The 27916-nt window shown below is 47.8% G+C and overlaps 9 protein-coding genes across 9 annotated transcripts; 4 read left to right on the forward strand and 5 right to left on the reverse strand.

Annotated features, from left to right (window-relative positions):
• The first annotated feature begins 126 nt into the window (after positions 1-126).
• BDV38DRAFT_10514 (potassium ion transporter) lies at positions 127-3066 on the forward strand. Its single transcript, XM_032050891.1, has 11 exons — positions 127-283; positions 368-488; positions 542-678; positions 755-938; positions 1007-1155; positions 1221-1265; positions 1327-1653; positions 1707-1821; positions 1880-2594; positions 2647-2690; positions 2741-3066. The coding sequence occupies exons 1-11, from the start codon at positions 247-249 to the stop codon at positions 2985-2987; spliced, it is 2121 nt and encodes a 706-aa protein (XP_031916904.1). The 5' UTR covers positions 127-246; the 3' UTR covers positions 2988-3066.
• Positions 3067-3433: 367 nt separating this feature from the next.
• BDV38DRAFT_289909 (flavin monoamine oxidase family protein) lies at positions 3434-5619 on the reverse strand (the record flags this gene model as incomplete). The annotated part of the gene is made up of 2 exons (XM_032061359.1): positions 3434-3802; positions 3858-5619. 2 exons carry the CDS (start codon positions 5617-5619, stop codon positions 3525-3527), a joined length of 2040 nt encoding a protein of 679 aa, XP_031916905.1. The 3' UTR covers positions 3434-3524.
• Positions 5620-6803: 1184 nt separating this feature from the next.
• BDV38DRAFT_279817 (uncharacterized protein) lies at positions 6804-8261 on the reverse strand (the record flags this gene model as incomplete). Its single annotated transcript, XM_032059122.1, has 2 exons — positions 6804-7032; positions 7138-8261. 2 exons carry the CDS (start codon positions 8259-8261, stop codon positions 6804-6806), a joined length of 1353 nt encoding a protein of 450 aa, XP_031916906.1.
• Positions 8262-9366: 1105 nt separating this feature from the next.
• BDV38DRAFT_279818 (ankyrin repeat domain-containing protein) lies at positions 9367-10825 on the forward strand (the record flags this gene model as incomplete). Its single annotated transcript, XM_032059123.1, has 4 exons — positions 9367-9680; positions 9767-10234; positions 10333-10603; positions 10664-10825. 4 exons carry the CDS (start codon positions 9367-9369, stop codon positions 10823-10825), a joined length of 1215 nt encoding a protein of 404 aa, XP_031916907.1.
• Positions 10826-10912: 87 nt separating this feature from the next.
• On the reverse strand, positions 10913-12315 carry BDV38DRAFT_289911 (uncharacterized protein; the record flags this gene model as incomplete). Its single annotated transcript, XM_032061360.1, has 2 exons — positions 10913-11268; positions 11313-12315. 2 exons carry the CDS (start codon positions 12313-12315, stop codon positions 10913-10915), a joined length of 1359 nt encoding a protein of 452 aa, XP_031916908.1.
• Positions 12316-15268: 2953 nt separating this feature from the next.
• On the forward strand, positions 15269-16178 carry BDV38DRAFT_279820 (NAD(P)-binding protein; the record flags this gene model as incomplete). The annotated part of the gene is made up of 2 exons (XM_032059124.1): positions 15269-15334; positions 15387-16178. The coding sequence occupies 2 exons, from the start codon at positions 15269-15271 to the stop codon at positions 16176-16178; spliced, it is 858 nt and encodes a 285-aa protein (XP_031916909.1).
• A 774-nt stretch (positions 16179-16952) lies between these two features.
• On the forward strand, positions 16953-18566 carry BDV38DRAFT_289914 (uncharacterized protein). Its single transcript, XM_032061361.1, has one exon. The coding sequence runs from the start codon at positions 17022-17024 to the stop codon at positions 18459-18461; it is 1440 nt and encodes a 479-aa protein (XP_031916910.1). The 5' UTR covers positions 16953-17021; the 3' UTR covers positions 18462-18566.
• Positions 18567-19624: 1058 nt separating this feature from the next.
• BDV38DRAFT_239535 (nitric oxide synthase) lies at positions 19625-23803 on the reverse strand. Its single transcript, XM_032053771.1, has 7 exons — positions 22780-23803; positions 22624-22724; positions 22498-22574; positions 22128-22441; positions 21898-22072; positions 21502-21834; positions 19625-21444 (listed from the first exon to the last, which is right to left on the reverse strand). Exons 1-7 carry the CDS (start codon positions 23190-23192, stop codon positions 19783-19785), a joined length of 3075 nt encoding a protein of 1024 aa, XP_031916911.1. The 5' UTR covers positions 23193-23803; the 3' UTR covers positions 19625-19782.
• Positions 23804-26141: 2338 nt separating this feature from the next.
• BDV38DRAFT_268959 (glycoside hydrolase family 71 protein) lies at positions 26142-27795 on the reverse strand (the record flags this gene model as incomplete). Its single annotated transcript, XM_032056874.1, has 4 exons — positions 26142-26811; positions 26864-27089; positions 27139-27667; positions 27736-27795. 4 exons carry the CDS (start codon positions 27793-27795, stop codon positions 26142-26144), a joined length of 1485 nt encoding a protein of 494 aa, XP_031916912.1.
• Positions 27796-27916: the final 121 nt, after the last annotated feature.

A 27916-nucleotide genomic window follows, 5' to 3' on the forward strand; every position in this document is an offset into this window, starting at 1 on the left:
AGCTGAGCCACACACTGCTGCACAAATCGGAGGAAAGAAGGACACAACGAGGTGAAAAGATCGGGATCCTAGCTCCAAACCCTCCCGGCGGATTGGCCACCATAAATCCCGCATCCAATTCCGTCCACAGTTCATTTCCCGACTATTCAAAAGGGAGTTGTTGCCTCGAAAGCTCCTTGCATATAACTCCGCTAGCAAGTACATGGTGCATGCGTCTTTGCCAGCATTCTTACCCCCCCGCCAGCTATGTGGAAGCCGCACCTTAACTTTATCACGCTGCACTGTAAGTTGAAACGGACAAAAAAAAAAAAAAAAAAAAGAGAGAAAAAGACCAAAGAAACTTCTCTGGCTAACGTCATTGCAACAGATGCGTATATCATCTTCCTCAGTATTCTGGCCTTGATTGTAGTCTATCCTCAGGGCAATTTGAGCGCGGTCGATGCGTACTTCTTTGGAGCCAGCGCTTCAACCGAGTCCGGACTCAATACGTTCGTATCTCGCGTTTACCAGACATAAGCAGTGATTTGACTGACTCACGAAGCGTCGACGTCAAGGAGCTGAGAACCTATCAACAAGTATATCTGTACTTAATACCTATTCTGGGTAACCTCGGATTTATCAATATCCTGGTTGTTGTCGTGCGATTGCGTTGGTTCCAAAAGCGTTTTGAGGCTGTCGGTAAGACCGCCCCATCTTGTCGCTAGTTGCAAGCCATGTTCACTGAATGAAGCCGATCGTATTTAAATCGATGCAGCACCAAAGATCCTGGGACCGAAGGCGCAAGATGTAGTCAATGATCCTGACCTAGAAGAGAAAATTGTCGGTGACCGACAAGATATGGTCAAGAGCCACCAGTCGGAACAACCCATTGATTCAGATAAGCTGGGTAGCAGATGGCCTGTGTCGCCCTCGCAGCATCGCATCCAAGTCGTCGATACGTAAGTAGTATTGTGATACATGTCCTTTGTCACCGAGGCTTTTCGCTAATGGGCGTCGTCTACCTTAGTAACAGATCACCAGAAATTGTACAGGAGGACCCACAAGCCAATGGGGCCGCTGTCAAACCGCTACGTGCGACTACCATATCTTTTGCGGAGGATGTAGACACAGATAGTAAAGCGCTATACATCCCTCCTCCCCGAGAGAGAGATAGAGGTATTTTGCAAATGGCCCTTGACCCTGAATATTAACAGGCACTGACAGATACTCTCATTCGGTAGGGTACCCTATCCTGGAAGTCGACGACAGTGACTCAGGTGATTTAGGTAAGTGGCTTTTCCCTGGATACGTAAATGGGCTCTCTAATAGTGGATCTGGATTGTGTAGATCTCGATAGAGCCAAATCTACCACAGCAGATTCCATGACCTTGGGCTCCTCTCGCCGATACTTGAAGCACAGACTATCTTCGACCACTATCCCGTTGGAACGCATTGCTTCCAGGATGTTCACGATGGATCCGACTCCGAGTCACTCTCAACTGGCTGAGACTTTACCGCGGATGCCGCTCTCGAAAGATTTAGACCTTCCTAGTCTCTCTTCCAAGGCGACTGTGGGTCGGAACTCGCAATTCCACAACTTGACTGAAAGGGACAGAGAGCTATTGGGGGGAATTGAGTACCGTAGCTTGAAGCTGCTGCTTAAGATTGTCACAGGTGAGATATATTTACTCGTGAAAGGTGCGGATCTGCACTGACCCCCTGGCTAGCGTATTTTCTCGGTCTCCATCTATTCGGTGCCATTTGCCTCGTGGGCTGGATCCAGCACGCCGATCCCAAATACCGGCAATATCTCGAAGAGTGTGGACAGGGTAATGTGTGGTGGTAAGTTCATTTGGCCTGAGATACAGTTGGTCTGCTTACGCGTTTCGCTTCCTTACAGGGGATTCTATTCGGCGCAGACTATGGTAAACAATCTTGGGTTTACTCTCACTCCCGACTCGATGATATCTTTTCGTGAGGCCACGTTTCCAATGATACTCATGAGCTTCCTTGCTTACGCCGGGAATACATGTTATCCCTGTATGCTGCGCCTTGTGATTTGGGTGATGCTCAAGCTGTGCCCAAAACAATGGTCAGTGAATGAGCCGCTTACTTTTCTACTGAAGCATCCCCGTCGATGCTACACGCTTCTATTTCCGAGTCGGCCCACCTGGGCTCTGTTCGGTATCTTGTTCGCTATGAACTTTGTGGATATTCTCTTGATACTGGTGCTCGACCTCAATAACCCCGAAGTTAACAGTCTTGCAGCTGGTCCGCGAATACTAGCCGCAATATTCCAAGCGGCTTCTTCACGGCATACAGGGACAGCGACCTTTAACTTGGCGGATGTGAATCCAGCAGTCCAGTTCAGCTTGGTAGTCATGATGTATGTCGCAGTCTTTCCCATCGCAATAAGCGTCCGGGCGTCGAACACATATGAAGAAAGCTCCTTAGGATTGTATCCGTTCGAGGCCGAGATTGATGAGAGGAATGGCGGCTCCTACATTATGACTCATATCCGCAACCAACTCACGTTCGATCTATGGTATATCTTTTTGGGGATATTCTGTATTTGTATCGCCGAGGCTGATAAGATCGCGGATACATCAATTCCAGTCGGGACCCTCCCCCGCTTCGGTGTGCGGATTTGAAGCTAATCAACTATAGGCCTTTGCTGTTTTCCCAGTCCTTTTCGAAGTAGTATCGGCCTAGTATGTACTCTCACCCCCCCCTTGACCAATGTATTCTAATCGCTCCACAGTGGCAACGTGGGTCTCAGTCTAGGGTATCCAACAGTCAGCACGTCACTGAGCGGAGAGTTTACGACATTTAGCAAACTTGTGATCTGTGCGATGATGATACGCGGCCGTCATCGAATGCTACCCTACAAACTCGATCGTGCTATACTACTTCCAAATGAGCGACTCTCGAAAGATGATGAAGACGAGATATATCATTGGCCAGAAGCTGCTAGAGCTGTGAAACTTACTCGGTATCATACCAGCTAGGGATTGTTGGGGTTATATTTACACTGGCTTTGTGCATGGAGCGCCTCCTCCCAATGCGCGCGGAAAAAGGCATGGTGTGTTTTAACCTAGTTGAACTGTCTGGCAACACTTGATGATGCACAATGTTAGTTACCGGGGATGTAGTTGTCTACATGCATCAGGATAGTCTGTCCCGCTCTAGGCTGGTGGCCGGTGTAGATGAAATCATTCCACCTAAGGAAAGGCTTGTTTCAATATCCGAGTAACTTGAGTAGAGTCTAGCGAATCCACCGGCCCGTGAATAGCATGGAATCGGTTGAGCTTCTCTGAAAAAGCCGGATTTATTGACCCGGCAGACATACTTAAACCATAACATTTGTATAGTGGAGTTATAAGGCAAACAAAAACAAAGTCATTTGATTTAGGCAAAAGAGATACGAAAATCAACTTGCCCCCTCCACCTTCTGATATAGACCCCTCGTAAAGTTATAAATAAGAGTCATTCCTTCATTGCTAGATATACAATAGAACATATGGGATTGTATGTATGCGAGCATCTTAAACCTTGATCCACCGCCCCATCCAAGTATTCACAATTGCTTTCGCCTCATCCACTAAGCCAAGGTCTAGGAGAAGCTGTGTGGTTCCACGAACGGCCGAATCCAACGCGGAGAAAATCCAGGCATGAGTGTAACTGGTATGTTCGCCGATAAATATTGTCCTGAACTCGGTTTGGTAGTATGCCGGAAGATAGAGCTCTTGCTGTCCGACGAGAGGAGCCGCCCAAGCCCCAGCTTGATGTTCGTCGACCTCCCAGCATTGGCGATCGTAGATGCCTGTAAGCAGTCAGTAATTCTGTCTCTGTCGCAAGTGAATCGAGTAGAAGCTCACCTGTGTATTGCTCTGCGGCAATGTTTCCATGAATTTGAACCATAGACCGCAGTACCAGAGCAACGTGATCCTCAGTGCTCAATGCCGCGATCGACCGTGCCGGAGTATCGCTGACATAGGATGCGAGGACAACTCCAGGCCCAGTGCCGTTTATATTGAAGGATGGATAGCACACCGACCCGATCCCGGGCAAGTCCACGGATCCGCATCCTCCGAAGATGGACTTCTCCTGGTGTTCCCAGAATCGTGACTTGAAATGCAGCGACATTTTACAGGACTGGGCGTAATTCATGGTGGAGATAGCGCGGCTCAGAAGAGATGAATAGCGAGGCATATCCCATAGACGAACCTTGCTGAATGGTGCGGAGACAACTGCATAGTCATATTCTGCACTTTCGGGTTCCAGTTGCATTGGGTCATCGCGCCAATTGACAGCGATCTTCCCGGAGGTCTCATTGAACGATAGCCCCTGAATCTTGCGGTTCAGAGTGGTCTTATTCGCGACGTGTGGCCAGAAGGCACGTGGAAGTGATTCCAATCCTTTGTCGATGGTGCGCCACTTTGTGGCACTGAAGTAGACGCCCTCATAGAGACTATCCCACATCGGAGTGTCGTCGGCCCCGGCAACGTAGTCGGTGATATTGTCATTGTACCCTAGGGCATAGCGCAAGTAGCCGGCTTCTGACCAGTGGAAATATCCACTTTCCACGGCGGACTTGTGTGCCTGATACATGTCGGTGACAATCTTTCGGTTGATCTTGTCCGCAGTAGTATAGTCTGTGTACGCTTGCGATGCATCTTTGGCTTCTGTTGCGTTGGAAGAGGCTGCTTTGTATACAAGTGATGAATTGGCAGCTACATCTGCCGCAGTAGGAATAAGGCCATTGGGCAAACGATAGCCCCCAGAGCTAGCCGGGACATTCGGGCTATTCTGAACGAAGGGAATGAAGTTGACGGCAAGCTCGGGTTGGTCCGAATTCATTTCATTCAGCACATCGCTCAATTGGAAAACCATCTTGTGATCTTGAATCTCGAGGGTCTCATTGGTGTCCGCATAGGTGATGCTCACGGGAAACCGCATTGGTCCCATCTCCTGATACTGATATTGGTCCGGGCGAGTATGGTTGAGGTATTCGGTACGGATACGGCCTCCTATTCTGCCGGAAGATTCAATAATGTGCCAATTGTGCATGCCAACTGACTCTAGTAGAAGACTGGTCATCAGGCCAGACATGCCCCCTCCAATAATTGCCACGGACGCGTCCTTTGCCTGAGTCACGACGGCCTTCCCAGGCTCCTTTGCCTGCATGTATGCGACACCATCGAACCACGGCCCCATTGCATCGGCAACGTCCGCGATATTCTCTCGCCGTACGAGTGGTGCGGTTACAGACACTGGAGCAGATCTTCCTACCAATGTTGATCCCGAAAATGCATGAAGGCAATGCAGGTGGGGAGCATCCACTGGAGTTGCCCAGACAAATCGCTCAGGATGAGCGTCGCGCTTCACATATATTGTTCCAATCTCGTGGTGCCTTTGGCTGGAACTAGAGATATCGCAGTCCCCATACAGAAGGTGGATCTCACCTTGGAAACTCGAGTCAAGGAAATCAATATGGACATTGTGCAAGGAGTCGGCGGTGACATCTGGGACTCGCAAACGGACCAGTTCTGTCTGCTTGTGTACAACACCGGCCCAGCCTACGTGGAAAAGTCCCAAGGCTAAGAGCCCAGTCTTATAACGGTGAAAGGTTGGCGCCATAACCGGTAATGCCTCGATATTTGCTGAGTGCAAGAACACATCACCTTCAAGAACAGCCGGGCTTTGAAGTCATTTTTATAACCTTTGGGCATTGTTCTACTACGGAACATTGCCCGCCTGGTTTCTTATCATGTACCATCATTATTCATTGCTCTCCAACAGATAGGAGCTTCACTATACAATCCCTCCACGATGGAAGCGCTACAGATCCGAGTGAAGTACCAGGCAGACAAAGAAAGATACCGAGTGTTAAGCGATGAGTAACAGGATACTGACTGATAACAGACCTGTACTACAATCACGGTGTCCAAAGTCCACTTATGTTTCCTATACTTATCTGCTCGGTCATCTTGTCGAATACGAACAAACGAAGACATTCCCGCTAATCCCCACGTTTATCTATCCGCATATCCGGGGGAGCCAGTCAGAAATCTTTCCAGGGCATGGTGACAGGTACGAGATCGGAGATACTGAACGGTATGGGGTTTCCATTCGGGGCAATGATCGACTCACGCGGCTTGTTCCGACTTTGTCTTATCAGACAAACGAAGACACTTAGAGTCATACATCGTGCAGCCGAAAGGGCGCGGGTAGAGCTGATCTTATCTTATCACAGCCCCCCGACTGTACGGAGTCTATGCAGTGGGGATTTCTCGCCCGCTTATCTACTTTATCACCTAGACTTTTCTATAGTCTACGGCCTATTTCGTTTCGACGGGAAATCATTACCAAACTTATATTTGCTGCCACGGGAGTTAGCTCTCTCACGTATCCTAAATCTTAGAATATAAATTGACAGGTTCCGTAGATGACCGCCCGACGCTGGCTTATGTCCCTGTGGCGATGTGCCTCGATAATTCCTACAGTGACTGAAATGTTTACGGTATTGTTTCTGTTGTTACTCTCGTTTGCATGGGCTCCTCATCGAGTGAGTTCGGTGTGGGCGTTGGTGGGATACCTAGTGCTAGTAGATAGTTACCATAGATATTCCGGTGAAGGTTCTCCGTCGATGTTCATTGTTGGACCCGCGATATGTTGAACGTTGTAATTGGTATATAATTATGTAACTCTATAATACTACTTTTCTATAATACATTGTAAAACAAGATATTCCAAACCCCAAAAGACGAATAAAGAAGTATCTCGACAAGACAGATATGAGAGCCCCTCCAGTCAGCCACAGCTTAGCCGTGGTTGTCACATTGATAAACATAATCGATGGTAATCTGACAGCCATCTTCCCTGAAGAACGAGCCACACTTAGAACAGCCGCCAACGTTCCGGATGTTCTGGTAGTCATTCCACAGGTCGTTACCACTGATACTGCAGCTATCATCACCCTGAATAAAGACGCCGCAGCCCCGAGTCTGATCGCCCCAGCAGTTGCCAGATAGGTTAATCCCGGTTTCATTCCTAGAGGGGTAAATTAGTAATGGCATTGAGATTAAACGATACAGTAGGATCTGTGCATGGCAATGTGGCAATGTGGCAATGACGGACAAGGGGGGAGTGACTCACCCAGAAGTAGCAAAGTAGGAAGGGTCGTCATTTCGCTGCAGACTGTTGACAGCGTGGTCGCACCACTTCAGAAAGCTGGGGGTCGTGCACATGGATGAGCCCTTGCAATTATAGTCGGTGGGGTCAGGCTCGAAGACATTGGTTAAGGGGTTGTACCCTTGGGCCTGAATGACGAATTTGCTTGTGTCGATAGTGGAAGTACCGAGGGGTAATGTCCATGTATAGGTATAGTCCTGGATATCCAGAGTGATAGGCCCTACGACTGACCACGCCCAAGGTGGGGCTGTAGAGCCTTCGGGAAGTGTGCTACTATATTTGTATAGCGTGGTGCCCTCAACCATGTAGTGAGTGCAGATATACTCGTCGATTTTGAAGTTGATACTCCATCCTGGATCGGTGTCGAACTCACATCCCACCGAGCTCCAGATATAAAGGCGGATGAAAGCGTAAGGAACAAGAATATCAGCCTGGATAGTGGTCGAGCCTTCCCCTGGAGAGGACTGATAGTTGGCGATGGTTTTCCCGTTTGGCAAAGATTCGGTCATGACCGGAACCGTAATGGAAGCGGACCCTAGATTGCCACCTCCTCCCACAGCAGTTACGTGGAAAGTATGCCTAGCTCCTGGTTGGAGACCGCCAATAGTGATTGTACTCATTGAGCTAGGGACGCTTGCAATTACGCTATCCCCGGAATACACGTAATATCCCAGAGTATTCAAGGCCGCATCCCAGGACAATTTAGCAGAAGTATAGTCTGAGTCCAAGACTGAGAGTCCAGATACCGCTGCTGCAGCGCTTCCTGATATCCAGGATAACGCATCAGTGTTCAACGGAGAGCCACCCTCGATTGCATTCATCATGCTCTGGATATAGGAATCGCCAGGTAGAGTGTCATCTGGGTTAGGCAGAGTGTCATCTGTGAGCTGAAGGAAGCCAGCCCCATGCTCCTTAGCTAATTTGGTTACCTCACTAACCGCGGATTCCGGAACGTTGTATACGATGTGCCATAGCTTCCGCGGGTCTTTTGGTGTCCAATCGTTAGGTGTGTAGGAATTAGTGTAAGCCTCGTAGGACAGCTCGAAAGTCAGCAGTGTATCCATAGTATCCTCGAAGTAAGAGGCCATAGGTGACCCAGGATTTATGACTGTGTAGGCGCCGGGATGGGTACGCTTGGTATAGTCGTTGATATACTTGTATAGCTCCACGTATTCATTCTTGTCGCCACATTCGGGTCAACCCTCGTCGAAAAAGATGCCACCAAGTCTGGTACCATAAAGCCTGTACCAAATATTGATATCTTCCTCAAATTGCGCGGTCCAATCCGTCAAGTCTCCTGAGCCTAGTCGGGTGGTGAATTTCTGATCGCTCACGAATCAAGTGATAGATTAATGTCTCAAAACAAATCTATACTCGGTGCCTTCCCATAAATGCTGAGGCAAATGCGAAAGGGGGTTTTCAGGTCCCACTATTCCCGTGCCCACTCCGAATTAGTAGTGTACCTGACCACTTTACTACTATACTCTCTACGTACTTAATATAAGCCCTAGAAACTTAAATAGGACATATCCAGTAAGAAAGGGAATCAACCTGATCAAACCTCAACATCACAAGAAGATTTATTGTACTAAACTCACTGTGTAAAACCTATTGGCTAAGCGAATAATGTTATATTGAATCTTTGTAGTAGTCTATTTAGTATTACAACTGTACCAGTGATCCCTCGGTATAACAAATTCTCCCGGCCGGAACTTACAATGTCCACACAGAAGTTAAATTTTTGCTATAACAAATGTCCGTTTGTAAGGCTTTTCCTACATACGAAATTTATTATATTGAGGTAGAACTTTATATAAATAAGTAAAAATCTAGCTTAATTAGATAAAGTAAGTAATGACATAGGTCACGTGCTAGATTATCAAAGATATCTCGCAGGGCAAAGCCCCTAAAGGAGTTAAGGGTAACATCGTCTCAAAATGCTTAAATAGCTGGCTCACCATAGTTAGTTTCTATTTTGATTAGCTACTCCGTACAGTGAGGGTAAAAAGGGGTCCACCCCATCCTCTTAGACCGACCTAACTACCTTTTAGTTAGTAGCATCCCTAGAATCTGACTAATAGCAATAGCAGGGCCTGACTTTCTTTACTAACCTCATCTAAATTTTGGAGTAACCAACAATCACTATCCCAATCCCACTGTGTAAACCAAACCATCTGGCCTAGTCTTGTTGCAATGGAACCCAACGATGGCTTTCTCCGAGCCTTTCTCCATGCGTGCCTGGCTGGAGACCTATCCAAAACCCAGGAAGCCATCGCCACCGGCCGATTAACTGCCGAAAACCTCAACAAGGGACTCAAGCTGGCGACACACATCGCACACCCTGACATCGTGGCCACTCTCTTCGACGCTGGTGCTAGCGTGACCACGTCAACAGTGGCTTCTCTCCCCGGGCCAAACCTACAGCAGCACCCGAGCGTTGTTCGCCACTTCCTGGACCATGGCCTTGACCCCAACTCAAGGCTTTCTAACGGCGAGCCTCTCCTTCCGTACGTGATAATCTTAACTTTACTCGTTACTCGAAGTTTCGGATCTGTGGGCTAACTGGCTGACTGACTGACATTGTAACCAACAGCATGTTAATTAATCCCGCATCTGCTCGCGAATTACTCTTGGCAGGCGCCGACCCCAACCTCTGCGGGCCGAGGGAAATACCTCCCCTAGGCCGCGCCCTTGTGACTATCCAGGAGGAAGACCTTTCTCTTCTTGAGCTGTATATCGAACACGGAGCCACGCTATCAGCAGACCTCCTATTTTTTGCTATGGCTCCGCGCGTCCGCCAAGCAGAGCTCAAGACTCGGTTCCTTCTCAACAAGGGTCTCGATCCGAACGTGACCTCCGACGAATGGGGCACGCCTCTACACTGTGCCATTTGCTGCGCCAAACCAAGCCTCGTCAAGCTGCTACTGGACGCGGGTGCAGACCCGAGAGTTGTATCAGGCGGCAGGAAAACCTATGGCACAAGTCCCACGCAGGTAGCCGAGAGCGTGCGAGATCCCGGAACCCGGGGAGCTATACTTAGTCTACTTGATTCCCAGGCCAGGTAACATTTTGTTTAGACTATACGCCTCGCCTAACAGCATCTGGAAGGTGGAATTCCTGCGTACTGTTCGGCTTCTTCTAATGGAGACAAGCACAAAGACCCGAGGGAGATACCTATTTAGGCCGTATTCAGGGCCCGGCCGGCAGAAATCTTCAGCAATGCCAGATCTTCTGGGGAGGGACCAGCTTGCATGACAAAGATAAGACGAAATTGCACGATAACGATGGTAACTGCGGAGAGCCTATGATGGCCTATTTGTGCTATAAAAACAACGGGATCAACTTGCCAGATCAGAAAGCGAGGAGTGGTACCTGGGTCAATGGGTATAAGGGATGGAGAAAGGCAGACCAATGTGCAAGTAACAGGGATGTATGTCACCAACATCCTCATGAATCTATCTTTCCTGGAAATCAATTAACAAATACGCAGGACACTTGGGGCTGCAATCTTTTTACTGCGAATCAGGGGCTGAAGGTCTTAGATAGGGACACGTCGGTGGAGCCCTACACGCTGGCAAACCTTGCAGGAGACTCCACCGTTCCGGAACAAATTCATTTATATGGGGGCCAACACAGGTTGTTTGTTGGTTAAAAATGGCCTGACTATTAGAGGAAGACTTTTGTTAAATAGTCGTCGGAAGAAACATCGGTGGCAGAAGCCCCAGTATCATACCTAGAGCTATGGTTCCATTTTGCCTGCCCACTTGGTTCGCTCTTCAACTATTTCAATCCGAATTCCCTCCTGGACACCCATGTCTCGGAGCCCCTGTATCAGCTCAGGTTCCCACTCCCTCACCTTGAACACCTTCATCAACAGACAAAATCCTTGGAGGCGAGGCATGGACTTCTTGCAGTCCTGCAGCCATGATCGAAAAGCCCTGAATAAAGATTCAGACTCGTCATACCATTCCCATTCATACTGAAAGCATAGATCGTCGGTGACAGTCAGCCATTGGACATTCTTTGGAAGTGCTTCCTTTAGGCCAACGACATTTGGGGCTGAGGGAGAAAATCCAAGCAGGAATGGAATCGGAACTTCCAACTTCTCAAGCATATGGAGTCCGCTAAAAGTTTTGAACACCCGCGGAAGGTGAGCGTTGGAAGTTCGGGGTCGGCCAATGAGACGTCTGATCCAGCTGTGATAGTCAATTCAGTCAAAGTCTCTTGAACCTGAGATATATCCGCAGCGATTTGGTCCAAATCTATAATATCCGTGACAAAACGATCTTCAAGATCTGGGCGGTAGTACCAATCCCACCGAAGCTTCCGAAGCCCCGGGGTGGCTGATAACACTTGACCAAGATGCCCTTCGCGCAGCATTGTCAAGTCGAGGGATAGGAGTCTCGGTGAGTTTGGGGGATATCCCCCAGGCCACATGAAAGTAGTGGGATTATCCACCAAGATCCTTATTTGTTCAGCCGACGGCAAGTAGAAGAAGGGGAGAGCGTCTGCTGTATTCCTTTCGTCCGTGTATTTGCGAATAAATCTACCAGGGCAGGGATACACAGCTGACACATCTCGGAGATGTGTAAAAGAAGGGAGGTCGCTATCTTGGGGCTCCTCGCAGAGGGCCGAACGCAGCATCATGCCCAAGATGCGGCTTTCTCGGGCAAAGTTGGTGCCCAGATAGAGATATCTCAGATTGGGGAGCCGTGATAGTAAAAGTGCGGTAAACGCGTCCATCGTTCCGGCTCGCAACTCTTGGACCCATTTTTCACCATATGGGATAGGGATCCTTTCGACGCATTGCACTAGCTCGTCCAAGGCATCTTCGCTGACGGGTAGTTTGGGACTTTTCTTTTCATAGCCATTGGCACTGTTTTCGAAACAGTCTCCATTGAGGATCACAGCATGGACGAGGCTGGCGAGCTCCGGTCTGTGCACAATGCTTCGCAAAAACTGAGCGATCGGGGGGTTCTGAGAGTTTGTCCATGTCCATTCAACACGATCGTAGAGCAATGGCTCGGCCACAGAGCGCCAGTTCCCACGCGTGAGACACACAGCGTAAAGATCGCTGGGCGATAGGGGTGCAAATATCACGTGTAGAATCTCTGGGGGGGTGTTGAGAACAGCAGGCGCCATTTTATTTTATTTTTTCCTAGTCTTTCAATGAGTACTTGACAAGGCATAAAGTGATGCTAGAGGTTTGATGCCAGGTATGAGCAGCAAAATAACGTGAGGTTAACTATCAACCTTCGCGGGTAAAGGATTTACAGAATTTCGTACTATTAGCGTGGACTAACTAGTTTACGCTAGTTAGCACTAACTTTGGTTCGTTAATCTCGCATAATGTCAACGGTTGGCTACCCGTAAACCCGCCCTAGTTCCAACTACTTGCAGTGGACCATCCTGGAAAATGTCCCTAATTCTACTACTCCATTATAGCAATGCACTATTACTTATGCTAGTTAATTAGATAGATTTAACAGGTTCCACTTTATTATATTATATCTACCAATTATAATAGCCCGAATGTTCAGAATATTAACTACTCCAGTTCTGAAAATTTCGACTGGTCCGTATAATTTAATTCGGCGGTATTTCACCACTTTTGAATATATCTCGTGGCATTACGGAGTAGAAGGTATTGATTAATATTTCTACATAGTAAATACTATTCCTAATCTTTTGAAATTCTAAGGGGAAATGCTATAGCATCTACTAGATGTTATTCTATCGTTATAATAGAAAGTCTTATTCTTAATGTATAAGTCAAGCGTAAAGAGCTCTACCCAACAAAATTATATATAAAAACTTCCAGTACGGAAAATTTATTGGGGAGTTCGAATTCGGGTATGGTTATCAGTTCCTCACTCAACAATACTAATCGGCAGGCATTCTTAATATTTACTGAGTCGAAGATTAGTAGGCAGTTAACTCAACATCGACTAGCACATCTTACGACTCGAAACTGGTTATGGAAAAATTGGGCCGGTTAGGTTGCAAATTCCCAGCATCCTGTAACTCCGCTCGCTGCATTCAAGTATTAACTATTAATAGGGTACTTGGGCTTACCACCACGCCATACGTGATGTATTTCGTGATAATAGAGCTAGTAAATTGAATTCCGTAATATTTCTGCTTGAGGGACATGGAACTTCGCTCGAGTTACTGATCAAACTGATAGGCATGTCTTCCTGATGAAGGACTTATAAGGTGTAGAATCTTGAATATACAGCATGTAATGAGCTACAGATAGAATCGTGGCCAGTAGTTAAAAAGGTCTTAGCTATGATATATGCAATTTCACGATATAACCTCCAAAGATATAGTAGATAGACTCTGATTAGCGGCTAGTTGCAGAGAGTGAGCAGTGGTATAGACGTCAACCAAGCTGAAACGATAATCAAACCACATTCCGTGTATCCTGAAAAGTATGTTCTTTGCTAGCTGAAGATCGAATATGGAGTTGTGCCCACTAGTAGTTAATATTTACACCGCTGTATCCATGCGCTCCGCGATCCTTGCTTCCATTTCTTAGAGGTAGTCTAATCGACCTAATCATGTACTCCCTGACCTGTGGGGCCCGCTTTTAAAACTGTTGCTCTTTCTATCACTACCAGGAGCGATCATACTACACGGTCTGTTGTTACTTCCAGGGCGACTCTGGTCCATCAGCATGCGACATACCACTCCCAAGGTGCGAGTTTGAAACCTCTCATACTAAAAACGTAGAGATCGTTATAAATCTGACCGAGTCATAGATAAATATGCCGTCGCGCAGCCATTGCGCGACTTGCCCTCAAGCGTAAATTGTCTATGTTGCAGTGCCACAGATTATCCGAGTTTCTTCCGGCGTGGAGCACTGTGCATGGAGGGTAAAGGTCGCCGTGACGGAAAGCGAGGTTCTTGGAGGGCACGGTGGCTGGCGGTGGTGGGATAGGAATGAGTGCCTAGAACACAAAACACCGATTAGAGGCTTCTTAAACAGTAAGAATAACTAGGAGGTATTATGACAATCACTTAATACTGACAAGACGAGTGGGGGTGAGTAAACCCCGACGATGTAACTCTAGAAAACCTGTAACCCAATTCCCAGTTTATATATTCCACTTTACTAGCCACACCGCATTAATATGGGGGGCGCCCTTAATCATCCATACTAGCTTGCCCGCGACGAGCTTCGGCCATGATTCCGAATATCCTACCTCTACAGCAATCATAGGCATGGGTACCCCTCGAAACGCGATCGCCGTATCAGGCCCCTCATAAGCGTGGCCTCTGGCTAGGAAATGTCCCATTTCAAGGGGGATTACCCCTAGCTGAATGAATGATGGGCCGTTGGTAAGCAGTAGCTGCCTTCCTGTGCAACAACTATAGAGAAATTGCTTATAAATGGCCGGAGACACGGTCTCAAGGGTTAAGACTCGGTTTGCGGAGCTGCTGAGGACTTGGCTGGCTCAATATCCTTTCTTAATAAAAGATACATGATGATGATAATAGTAGTGATGATGATAAGGTTGGAGAAAGGGAACAGAAAGTAAGACCAGAAATAAGAAGGGGCTAGATATGAAGTGAAACGAATGATTAAGTGCATTGAGTATAGCGTAGTAACTTTTGTACTGTAGTGAAGCAGACATATTCATACTACAAATTAACTGGTTCATAAGCTTCTATCAGAATGCAAGCAAACGAGATTATGACCTGAGCTCAGGGCCAGATCCCATAGCCGTGGAAGCTGTGGCACTTCCCGTGGTCTTCTGAATTCTTCGGTTGGTTATCTCGCAGCCTCTACCTTTGTGGACGCCAATAGAATGCTATGAATAGGCATTGGATTTTGTGGCTGGCAATGTCACTTAAAACCAGAGTACCAACTGGGCTTTGTCGCGCGAGAGTGAGTGATCATTATTTACTAAACATTGTGCTGATGACATATGCTACAAGGCACCGTCTACATAGTTGTCCAGGTCAAAATTAACTTATATAAATTCCATGAATGAACGCCGACATACTGTATTACAGTCCCCCAGCACGACGCAATTACAACCATTCAGCTTCTCGTTCCCAACATACCTCCGACTACCTCATATCAATCATGGCCACGTCACCAATCAAAACGGTGCTAGTGATCGGAGCCAGTGGCAACGTCGAGAAGCCCACGGTCAGGGCATTGCTGGCAGAGGGCAACTGGTCTCACTCGGGAGTCATCGCAGGTGACCCTGCCAGCTGATGTGAACCACATCAAAACCAATTACTCGGAAGCCTCCCTGAGGGAAATCTTCAAAGGTCATGACGCAGTTATCAGCACAGTTTCTAGCATCGTCCCAAGTGACGCACTAGCCATACAAACCACCTTTGTGGATGCAGCTATCGCAGTCGGAGTAAAGGTGTTTGTCCCTTCCGAATACGGCGTCGATACATCAAACTGCTCTGCCCCACAATATATCCCTTTCCTCGGGGTTAAACTCCAAACACTTGATTACCTCAAGTCTAAGCAGGACCAGATCTTATGGATCGCGATTTGTTCGGGCTCGATGTTCGATTGGGGTTTTAATATCCCCAGCTTTGGTGGCCGGAACGTGCCGACGCGCACCGTTACTATCTATAATGGTGGTGACGTCCGCTATGAAGCCACAAAACTTGATCAAGTGGGCAGGGCCATCACAAAGTCTTTGCAGAATCTGGAACTCACCAAGAACCAGTACATCTATGTGAACAGCTTTAAGGTGATCCAGAATGCGATATTGAATGCCCTCGAAAGAGTAACTGGGGAGAGGTTCAACGTGTCGAAAGGAAATGTTGAAGAGTTTTGGCAAGAAGGGGATGCGGAATGGAAGGAAGGACAACCGCTAGGAGTTATTTCGATGCTTTCCAGGGCCATTTATGGCAAAGGTGGATTGGCACAATACTCGGTCAACAAGGGGTTGTGGAATGGAAAGCTAGGGTTGGAGCCTGAGAACCTGGAGGGATTTCTAAGGACTTATGTGGCGGAGACGAAGGAATGAGGGCTGGACGGCGGTCGGGTTTCTTGCTCTAGTGCCCACGACTAAGTCATTATCAAAGGGACTCATGGTTTAGACATACACTATATCTATTTATACATCAATTTGAATCCTTACTTATTTGCTCGGAGTTCTGGACGGAATGGAACTACATTGTTTTCTCTCTTTGGCGGGTCATTACGCATGTCTTTTGCATCCAGCGTTCTTGTAAATGGAGCAGATATTCATTCGTCGGTGTATTCAGCACTGGTAAACAGGGAAAGCCGTGGGTTTCCCATACATAGAACAATTCTATTCCTGATAAATGGTCTTTTTAAGCGTATATTGAAGAGTACTATTCTCGTGGCTTGAGTACTGAGAGACGACCATAAAGAGGACTACCACAGAGACGAACATCTATATGGTAGAATCTCATTGTGATCCGAAAGAGCTTCAGGGCTCCAATGAATCAATCTAAATTCCTTATGGTATATTCAGGGTCTATAACGCACGTGACCATATATGGGCATTAAGCTGATGACGTCAGCGATAGGGATCATTGGTTACCGATGGGAGGCCTGAAAATATGCATGTATCAATAAAACCAGTCTATACATGGATTAATGTTGCTTACCCCGCCCTTCCCGATGACAGTTCGGGCTCGCTCGGTCTGGTTGGTTGACTGTTCGTAAAAAGTCCAGATCCAGCAGAAGGGTATTACGTGGGCAGGGGCTGGCTCTTCCACCACCTAGCATGTCCTGCTATTTCTACCTCGATCTCACTGCCTCACAGATATACCTACCGTCTTTTTCCGTTGAAACAATCTCTCGTTGTATCTGGTGCTCCTGTACTTGATTATCATTCAATATGTCGGACTCGTATATCCTCATCAAAAGGGCAACGGTGATCTCGATGGAGGCATCCGGCAGGGATGTCCGAGATAACTGCGATATCCTCATAGAGAATGAGCAGATCAAGGCTGTCGGCCATGACATTTCTCCTCCAACGGAAGGAAAGGTGGTCACCATCGATGCAGAAAGTTGCATTATTACTCCAGGCTTCGTGGATGGCCACCATCACATGTGGCAGCATCTCTTAAGGGGGATCACAGTGGACTGGTCTCTTTTTGGTTATTGCTGTCACCTGCGGGCCGTTTACGGAAGCCTGTACGAACCAGACGACGTTTACTTCGCCAATTATGCCGCCGCGTTGAGTCTGCTGAACAATGGCGTCACAACTGTTCTCGACCACTCCCACATAATGAACTCGCCCGCACATGCAGACGCAGCTGTGAAGGGCCTCAAGGATGCTGCTATCCGAGGTACATTTTGCTATGGGTTCTACCAGAACCCTACAGTACCTGGCGATCTTGCGAGTATGGCAACAGACACGTTTGACCAAGCCGCTCGAATCAAAGATGCTCTTCGTGTGCGCGAGGAACATTTCCCAAATAATGATCCAAATAGTTCGCTTCTCACGTTTGGAATTGCTCTGGACGAAGCGCCGATGCAGTCTCGAGAACAGAATGTTAGGGGGTTGGAGACTGCAAGGAAACTGGGAGCTAGGCTCAGCACTGTGCATACTTCGGTGATATCTCATGGGGAACCAAAGGCTGAAGTCGTGGAGCAGTTTGATGATGCAGATGTAATGGGGCCAGACCTCGTGTTTAGTCACGGAGGTTGGATGACCGATAGCGAGCTGGCTGCAGTGCGAGGTTCTGGCGCTGGCATTGTTGGAACTCCCGACACGGAGCTGCAGATGGGCATGGGATATCCTGTGGTATGGAAGGCGGCCGATCTGGGATGTCGGACGTGCCTTGGACTTGACATCACTTCGAATCAGGGCAATGATTTCATGGCCCAGATGAGGTTGGCGCTTCAGACACAGAGAGCTCGTGAATATACAAATACAGTACACAGGGAGGTCGGTAGAAAAACAGCGGACATATTACGCATGGCAACCCTGGGAGGGGCACAGGTTATGCAGATGGAGTCGCTAATCGGTTCGATCGTTCCCGGTAAAAAGGCTGACCTGGTGATCTTTCGCTGTGACGACATTGACACGGTGCCCGTTGCGGACCCTATCGGCACTGTGGTCTTCCATGCATCATCGAAAAATATTGACACGGTTATTGTCAATGGCAGAATTGTTAAGCAAGACGGTCAGCTTGTTGGTGTGGACTGGCAGTCTCTGCGGGGCGAAATAATACGCAGATCACAGCGGCTAAGGGCCGAAGCAGCCAAAGTCGATATGGAAAAGCCCGAATCGGAATTCCGTTCCATATTTGAGAAGGCCATGCAAGCGTGAACACCATCAAGGCAGAGCTGAGAAGCCTTATTGGAAAGGATGGAAGGGCTGATGACCTATGTAATTGAACTTATACGTTCTTTTTAAATTTATTTTATATCTGTTTGAGGCGGGTAAACCAGAGATAGTCTATGGATGAGCATCTTTTATCGTAGGAATCTGAAATCCAGTAGACTCTGCCTTCTATACCAGGACCCGCACCTGACCCGGCGCCAGGTTAGGGCAGGTTCTGTGGGGAGCCTGTGCCATTCTAATTGCTCCTCGAGTATTCCTCATTGAAACGTGTTCAGCAATTGCAGCACATCCCATTATATGAATGGGGTTGCGGCAGTCACACTTTCTATGATTATCCACAGTGCTGTCCCCAGTAACTACACAGCTCAGTACACCTAATTGGACAGGAATTTCTTCAGCTCCTGTCTGGGGTGTCACTTATGAGTCACCTAGCGGAGATAAATATGATTAAGGATTGGTAAATTAGGGTATAGGGTTGAATGCCGAGTATTTAACTGGTCCGGCTCGTATATTATATTATGACTTAACTATAGGATTTTGTTTGATATTGTATTAAAAATGTTGGTATAACTATTCAACGTATTAAACTTAGTATTGACTCCTCCTTGTGGGAAGCATTGTAAGTTATACCCAGTTGAACTGAAAGGCAGTACCAGTACACCCAACGTTCTCTAACAATTGTTATAACTGAGAGAAACATTCGTTGATTCTATGCTTATCGCAAACCTGGGGGTTTAGATAGACAAGATGACTACATCAATCTGATTCCATACGAGAATGCTCTGCTGTCTAGATTTACCTCGAACACTGTTTCTTTTTTCTTTATTTCTTCCAATGCTCGACGTGTGGGTGCTAGAGCTATTTGCCATTACCGTCGAGGAAGGATGGAGTCATAAATAATGCCGCAGCTAATGATGTGTCTTTGTACTTTGAGGTATGATCTTAATGCGGATGAGGCGAAGCGATTTGAGCGATCTTTCTGTGAGGATGTGTTGAAGTAGCAAAAAGCCCGAAGAATAAAAGGCCCGAGGAGGTTGATAGAAACTACTAGTTATTAATACTCAGGAGCCGGATAGTACAGTAGACAAGGGGGTTAAGATAGGAGGGAGAGATAAGGACTACGTTGAGCCTATTCTACCAGCAATAAATACTCAGATAAGTGCTTCAGCATGACAGTGTAGAGGTCGAGGTATAGCTGTTACACTAGTCTACCAAAATGACAAAAAGGGCTCAGAGTAAAACGAACATATTGTGTCATCCACTAATAAGACTTCTGTAACATCTCATCTTCTTGAACATCACAGATTTAAAAGATCTCTTCGACGTAACGACGACCGAGGTTCTGCCTCACATCTCCACCCATCATATCACTCAATTTCGCTGCCATATCATTAACCATGGCTTTTGCGCCACAAACGTAGATTGATCCCTCTTTGATCTTTGTGAGAATGATATCTTTATTGTCTTCAACGTAGTGTTGGACTCTCCTCTTCTGCTTGTTGCTGGGTACCCGATAGAGCATATCAATCAAACCATACCGCTCGGCAGTAGAAAGTGTTTCCTCAAACAAGGCTTCATCATGAGCCTTGAAGCCCACAAAAAGGCTAATAGGAGGCGATTGGAACAAGAACTCCATTCCACGGGACTCTGCCTCTTTCATAACCTGTATCTTCTGCTGTAGCAAACTTCGGACCGGAGCGAATCCGGTTCCGGTGCAGATTGCGATGAGGTGTTTCTCGCAGGAAATAAGATTCTGTCCTGGGACGATACTAACTGGAGCATATCTGATTGAATCTCCATGGCTGATTGCAGACAGGAATTTGTCGCTGAATCTCCCGCCCTTGTGGAGCCTCACCATGATTTCTACCAAGCCTCTTCCGATGTATTTGGCAGAGGAAGCAACCGAGAATGAACGAGGACGAAGTAGAGGCATATCAAGGCAGGCCTTCATGCGAAGTTCATCTGAGATCTGCTGTAGGGCTGGGAGGCGTTCCAAGACTTCAAGGACTGTCCCATTCGTGTCCCACCTGTCGCCAGCGGGAAAGGCTTCAGATAGCCACGCAAGGTCTTTAAACCTTCCTTCAAGGTCTACATAATGCTGGATAAACTCCGTGTAGTTCAGTGTTGGCATCATAGGGTCTGTAAACGGTACACGTTGGCTGGCGTTGCTGACCCCCAACGCAGTAAGGGCCCTGGCAACCTGGTCCGGCGTATTGTACGGTAAAAGTCTCAAGTGACTCATCTCGATATAGTCCGCATCACCCAGATCCATGGTTATCATGATAATTCTTCCCTCTCCTGTCTCAGCGGGGGCTTTACTCAGCAGCCGGCCTGTGTTGAATGTTGCAAGCATCCGGTGGTGTTCGAGGCACTCATCCTCAGTTGACTCATTTGTAACTTCATTGCAACCTTCCCCAGTTAAACAATCCTTGACAAAAGTCCACCAACGGTTAAAGGCTTTCATAGGCAATGCTTCCACTGCTGTGTTCCCTTTTGTAAGCCCCTTCGCGATCGGAATTCCGCCTACCGCTTTCATGAACTCGTGGAGTTTGACAGAAGCTGCATTGAAGGTTGGGTAGGCGCTGTCTCCAACTCCGAAGATAGAGTACTTGACTGCAAGTGCTCCATTGTATTCCTGAGTCCTGCCTTTCATGCCTGCTTCGAACTCAGCACCATTCGCAGGAAAGCGCCCATCACCTGTCGTCGAAACCACCAGTAGAATGGGGTCCGAGGGCGTGATCTTCCGAAGGTCCAACAGATTCAGAATATTGAAGTCCACTTGGAAGCCACCTGGAAGCTCTTGCACGCGTCTTCGAAGCTTTTCGGCTAGCTTCAACGCACTCGTTCCCGTGCTACTGTAATAAATGTGCACCTTTTTCTGAGAAACAGCTGGTACCCCGTTTGTAAGGCCCTTGTTGCCGTTTTCGATACAGAAGGAGTGTTGTACTGGCGTGACGTGTTCAGCCACCTACATATCATAAGTCAGAAAGAAAGGATTGCACCACGGGTTTAGTAAGCTACCCACCCATTCGCCGCCGGATTTCATGAGTCTGGTTACAGGAGTGGTGACAATATTGCGTCGACGCCGCCAGGACTTTACAGGATCAAGTCGATGCCTTGCTATCAACGGCTTTGGCTGATAATTAGGAGCGCCCCCACGATGCCACACTGGGACTATGGAACCCTGCGGCGGTGCTATCCAATATGGATCGGAATTAAGTCTGTACCCGTGCTTCGAAGCGTGCTCATCGTCAAAGCGGGTCCAATCGGAGGAAGCAGCCAACGTTCCGATGCAGGAAACGCCTTTCTGTAGGAAAGACCATCGAACTGCATAGTTAAGCTCAGCTTGAGCTCGCGACTGTGTTTGGTTAGCGTGCCACTTATATTGGGCCAAGGGATAAGGAAGGAGTAGGGCCCGTACCATCCACACTAGCTGCTCGTAGTCCGGCAGGTCTTCCATTGCCTCAATCTCGGCGTATTCCGGGCTCTTCTTATAGATCTCGATATCAAAGCCAAGTGCTTTCGCAACGTCAGGTAGAGCATTGTATCGAAATGAATCAGCGAGATTGCGGACACCGATTTCAGCGTCCATATACCTAGGCTGCACGTTAAACCATGCATACAGATCACGTCCATGAGTTTACGACATACCAACCAATGAATGGTGCCGCAGTATACTGCACGCCACCAATATCGAATCCGAGCCTACTAAGGGCAGGAAACTGATACCACTTCAAGCCCAGTTTCTGGAAGTTTTCGAACCTCGGATGGCGGATGTCGACTAGATCACGGAGCTCAGCCGGAACGTCGGCCCAAGCCGGGGCGTCGTTTTCCGCCATAGCAACTATGGGTAGAAGGTCCCACTGGCTCCTTGGCTCTGGTGGAGCCCACCCAAGCTCGATTATGTCTTCCGTTAGCTCGACATTACTTGGGTCACCGAGGATAGAACCATCACCTTGCCGGTACTAGATAATGTATTAGTTGACCAACATTTATGAAAGTATTCTCTGTAGATCCATACACCAGCAAAGTTTAGCAATTGTTTGCTGAGAAACATTGGTCCAGTACCCCTAGTCGAGCGTGGAGGAAACGCAAACACTACAGGTGGATCAGTAACCACCTGTCGAGTAGGAAGAGGCTGACAAACCTGTCGGCCTGATCTGTCCCTTGTTGAATGCTTTAATGGCCTCCTCGATGACAGCTTTCACCATCCCGACACTAGATGTAATATGCCGAAGGTCGCATAGGCTATTGGACCTCGGGTTAGAACACATGCCCAAGACATTATCGAGGAATGACGCACTCTAGTTCTTTATAATGCGATCTCATGATACACTTCCGTGAGTTCTTCCACGCAAGTCGGATACCATGTATAAGCTCTTCTGGGGTCTGAGTCCAGGTCGCTGTTTTTCCTACCGTCTTTACGCCATCTACCAGCATCGGTTCAATGACCTCTGATGCTTCAAGAGCCTTGAGAACTTCAACATGTCTCGCAGTGCACTGGTCTTCTGTATAGACTCCCTCCTGTCGTAGTTGCCACAGAAAACCTAAGGCTTCTTGTTTGACCACTTCAAGAGAGCGAGTCTCTCCTATCCTTGGCTCATCTGAATGAATCAACCTTCCAGCCTGGCAGAATTGTGGCGTGCAACCCGTAGAGGCAAGCACTGGGTTATTCTTGATGATTGTCTGAAACTCGCATACTGGAGTTGGCTCCATGATGCTGAACGGTGAGATCTTTTGAATTTAATTTCTTTGACTGGAAGAAATATGAAGACAATCAGATAACAGGTGAACAACTGGGAATCTCGTTGATCTTGGAATCTAGTTATATTTTCAGACAGGTGCGAGAAGGGAGTTTTATATCCAAAGGCAATAACAGGCTGCGTCCAGAATTGATCATCCATTTCTTGACATTACACACCAAGCTGCCCAGCAGGAGATAGAGAAACGATTGAGTAATGGAAATCATGTTCAACACCTTTGAGTGGTCAATATGTAGGGTGATGCGTATAGTCCGACTATCCTTTCAATCAACACCTTCGCCTCTTGAGGCACAACTATAGACCGTCTTTCTATGCCAGGGTCATACCCTTGCATCCGTAGGTCCTTATAACCTTGCATCACTTTCTGAAACAATATATACTGGTGCCTACGGAGAATTGTCGGTGTTGTGTACGGCAGCCGTTAGTGGCCATGAGTACTCGAAAGACATTCCGATTAGTATATGTGACTCTAGTACTTCGAGTTTCTGTTAGTAATATTAATACTCTAATCCTAGTTCAAGAATAATATCCATGTGGTTTACCCTGCAGTATTGCGCGTCTAGGCCACGTGATCTATTGCACCCCCATTTTCTTCAGAGAACCCGGGATTAAGAAACCAGCTGTATTGATAGCTATTTGGCAAACTGCTTTTCCTTTTATAAGGTATCAAATTGTCACAAAGTCTAATACATGGTAGGAACCGTTTCCGTTGCCCGCCTCATACAGCGTTGTTCTGAACTCTTGGTGGACCCAATGTCACTTCCTCTTCTCCTGGTCTACACACTGTACAATTGCCGATCACTGCGGGCGATAAAAGGGCTGTCAGCAATCACATTCTCAGCATGAGTATTTCGAGGACATGATTAGGGAATTGGTACCTTGTAATGGCATCATATCTTGACCGCTGCATATCAGAATTGCGTAATATCTAGCGCAGGAGGAACTGAGGAAGAAAACCAACCATCATAGATGGCGAATCTCTCTCCTTCTTGGCGCCGAAAGCTAGCACCTGATTCAAGCAGTTATATTAATCTAAGCTGTTTAATTTTAAAGTACCAATCTTGGCCATTGACTAGCGGGGCATATCCCAAGCCCTTGGCATTTAGGAAATGTAGAACCTTGGCATCAGGGGTGTTTTGTGATAGAAGGCTCTGATTAGCGAGTGCCGGGTGACCATCCTACACTGTCTCGTGTCATAGCGGATGAATCTATGAGCGAGCGCCAAGCTGTCTGGATCCAGTGCTTCAAACTCCCTTGACACTGTCTAGGTGCATGATCGACATGGCCAATCTAGTTGTAGTCATACACTCGATATACTCCATTGAGTTCAGGGTAACGGGCCGTTCCGATGGTGTGCTAGCTGCCCACCGTGGGTCTAAGGTAGTGCCGTTGAAAACTGCCTTGGCTGAATGCTATGCGCGAAAGACCTGTAGGTCGGACACTTTCACTGAAAACTTTTCGCATCACACAACGAACTATTCTTTGCCTTCGCCAAGAACTCCTCAGGCCATATCAGAATCAACGTATCCTCTCCGCTGGGCGTTCGACCAACAACCCACCTGACTAGTAGGGCAGCTCTTGGCATCCCCTCCGCTTGTGGCGATACAGGGAAATATACCCAGCTCGGATATGCATAGCTGAAGAACTTTATTTCTTGGCGTTGTACGACTCCGCGGACCGGATGGAAGAAAGTCCATTCATCCAAACCTGACAGAGGACCCATGCCTCCCCACATGTCCTACCTTTAAATCAGACGTCTAATTCGTACGATGTAGGAGCTACTATCCTTGGCATGTGCAGGGAGCAAGGGTCTAGCCCGTTATATCCCCTCTTTTATGGACCTTTGATGGTTAAAATAGATTAAATTCAGGAAAGCCCAGGCTCGACCCGCGGACGGAGGACCCTTCGGAATGCCGATCACCTTCAGTTTGCAGAGACACGGACAGTGTTCGTCCGGTGATCACCGACGGATCAGTAAAGGTTGGCCAGGGATGATATCCCACGCCGGTCAGGACCCCTTTTCTGCAACATCCTAAGTGGACCTTAGAAATGTGGAACGGGCCATGACACCCCTTGCATGCCCTCCACACTTGGCGGTACGTTCGTTGAACTTCGCGGGGATTATTCGGGCGCGTTATGCGGGGGGGCTGTTAATCTTCTGCCTAGTATGATCTGTGTATCGTTGGAATCGAACCTCGGAGGAAGCACAGTATCAGGAGACCCTTGCAAACTGATTGCGCGTATGGCAATCCCATGACCTCTTTTCTGCAGCATCTATATTGGAATTTGTTACCGAGGCATTATACCAAGATTAGTTGGTCTGACTGTGACGCCACCATCAGGTATTGTACTCCACTGAAGTAATGATGTAGTGATTCGCAAAGGCGGTCTTTCTCTCATATGACCATTATAGAGAGCCATAATCCCATGTGTATCTGGCAATAGAAATTCGACTACATGGGGCAAACAAACCCAAAGCCACATCGGGTGTGCACCTGTTAACTCAAATTTGAAGGTATAGAGGGCGGACGGGACCATTGGTCTAGGCAAATAAAGTACTGTGCTCGGCAGCCTTCATTTGAAGTCCGCCCGGTTCCGATAGGCATCGATATCCATAGTCCGCAGACACATATTTGCTATTCCATTCAATGGACAACCGTTGTCACATTAGCTTGTACGCGTACTTGGCCGGAGGGCTCTCGATATCCTTCGGGCTTGGCTGGACAGTCTAGATTGGTCTATGGATAAAGTAAATACAATACTGACAATCAAGGCTAGAGTGTAATGATATTCAATGTCAACGATTATGGAAGGCTTACAGTATCATAATAGTGACAGATATTTATCTTTCTATTGAATTTTATTTCACTCCACCCATTGCATAATGTTCCCCCTCGAATGATTAAAGGATAGTGCAGCAACTGGCTGATTCTGGCGCTGGCGAGGATGTCCGCGTGTGCGTGCGCGAGGGCGCAGCTATCGGTTCCACACCTCCTTCACAAGGCGACGGGTTAGACGGACAAGCGGTCCGCAGTCCCTGCGAGAGCAGGACCATTCCCTCTGGTTGCAACTGGTCAATCTCCGGCTCCGCCGGCAGCGTGCCAACGTAGGCATTGAAATTGTAAATACCATATGGACATTTGTCGACGATATCTCGCAGACTAAGCCCAGAGAGAGCCTCGACAATGTTTCCCTCCCGACGAACCTGGAATGACTGCACACCCACGCCCATAGGTACGGACCATTCGTGTGCACCCGCCGGTGCTTGGAACGTGCGCGCGTTCGAGCCGGACCATACCTCCACTTCTGCGGGCTCCTTCAGCAGCGTGACAAGAAACACACTGTCCTCCATTGTGTCTGAACCGTGTGGCCTCCCACGGAAGAAATCCCCGCTTGTAATGTTGGCATTGTCCTGCATTGTTGTGTCGGTTGCGTCGCAGTCGACCCATTTAGGCGTTGGGCGGTACCAGTAGACTAGCCTTTCTTCGTGAATAAAGTCGTTTGGATCCTGCACGCCCGCTTTATAGGCTGCGATGAAGGGTTTAGCCATGTCCAGCCAACCGTTGTGTGGCCTTTGGATTACAAGTTAGTGGAGACTCTTCAGATGGGTGTTGTATTACTTACATGTCTATCGCCCACTTGGATGAACCATCATCTGTGTGGGGCGACGACAGAGGCCCAACATAGTGTGACTCGCCAAAGTCGTTCCAGGTAATGATTTCCACGAAGCGTGGCCCCAAAGCCAGGACTTGCCTCCATCGGTGGTACCAGAGAAGGTCAGAAGGAAACACCCAGTTCTTACTGTAGGGAACCTCTGCACCGAAGTGTGTAAAGAACCAAGGAGAGATGGCTATTCCAAATCAGTCACATTACGACATGAGAGCCTTCGGCACACTTACGCGCAATATATGGCTTCCCACCAAGGGCATGTCTATAAGCATCATCACCATCGGTTACGGCTACCTTCTGCCCTGCACTTGGGGCCTTATTGCAACCATTACTGTCCCACGCCATCCAGTTCAGGGCGCCTTGGATATTATCGAAATCACCACAACCAGGATGGAAGTTTGGCGCAAAGAAGAGATCGCAGCCAGCAGCACTTTGAATTGCACCGGGGTCGACACCACTGCCACAGAAGGATGATACAAGCACCTTACCGTCAATCATTAGCTGCGCAGGGTGATCTGCAAACTGGCGGACCTTGGCTCCGACCTCGTTGGCTTGGCTGATCTGCCACCAATTAAAGTCGAACGAGATAAACACCTTCATGCCATTATTAGCGGCAGACTCGTAGGCGAAATATAGCTGCGTGTCGGTGTAGGAGTCTGTGCCGATGTTCAAGGCAAAGGCATCAATCCCATACTTTTTGGCTCTTTGCATGTCAGCATCATAGTCGCTGGCCTTTTGGCGGTTGCTGACAACGCCAACCTGAATTGTTGTTAGACGAGAAATTCATTGCCCCGGTTGCCTAACTCGATCCTTTAATTTTCACGTACTATGAAATGACAGAAGACCAGCCTGTCTTCGCCATTGTTATCAGGTGCGAGTGAGTCCATTGTGGTAGGCACGCCAAAAGGGAATGGCGATATTATCCTCTGACAGGATCAGGCAGCAGTGATGGAGCACGACCTTTAGAGACAAACTCGAGTTACTAACAGCCAAGCATTATTACGTAAG

The sequence above is a fragment of the Aspergillus pseudotamarii genome (genome assembly GCF_009193445.1).
Source record: "Aspergillus pseudotamarii strain CBS 117625 unplaced genomic scaffold BDV38scaffold_10, whole genome shotgun sequence".
NCBI classification, from domain to species: domain Eukaryota; kingdom Fungi; phylum Ascomycota; class Eurotiomycetes; order Eurotiales; family Aspergillaceae; genus Aspergillus; species Aspergillus pseudotamarii.

Bases quoted from the DNA above. Each gene is read 5' to 3' on its own strand.
- BDV38DRAFT_10514 (XM_032050891.1), top strand. From the start codon at position 247: ATGTGGAAGCCGCACCTTAACTTTATCACGCTGCACT. The intron at 284-367 runs GTAAGTTGAAAC...TCATTGCAACAG, and splicing joins TAACTTTATCACGCTGCACT to ATGCGTATATCATCTTCCTC. The intron at 1,156-1,220 runs GTATTTTGCAAA...CTCATTCGGTAG, and splicing joins TCCCCGAGAGAGAGATAGAG to GGTACCCTATCCTGGAAGTC.
- BDV38DRAFT_289914 (XM_032061361.1), top strand. From the start codon at position 17,022: ATGTCGGACTCGTATATCCTCATCAAAAGGGCAACGGTGATCTCGATG.
- BDV38DRAFT_239535 (XM_032053771.1), bottom strand. From the start codon at position 23,192: ATGGAGCCAACTCCAGTATGCGAGTTTCAGACAATCATCAAGAATAAC. The intron at 22,442-22,497 runs GTATGGATCTAC...TACATTATCTAG, and splicing joins AATTGCTAAACTTTGCTGGT to TACCGGCAAGGTGATGGTTC. The intron at 21,835-21,897 runs GTACGGGCCCTA...AACCAAACACAG, and splicing joins ACGAGCAGCTAGTGTGGATG to TCGCGAGCTCAAGCTGAGCT.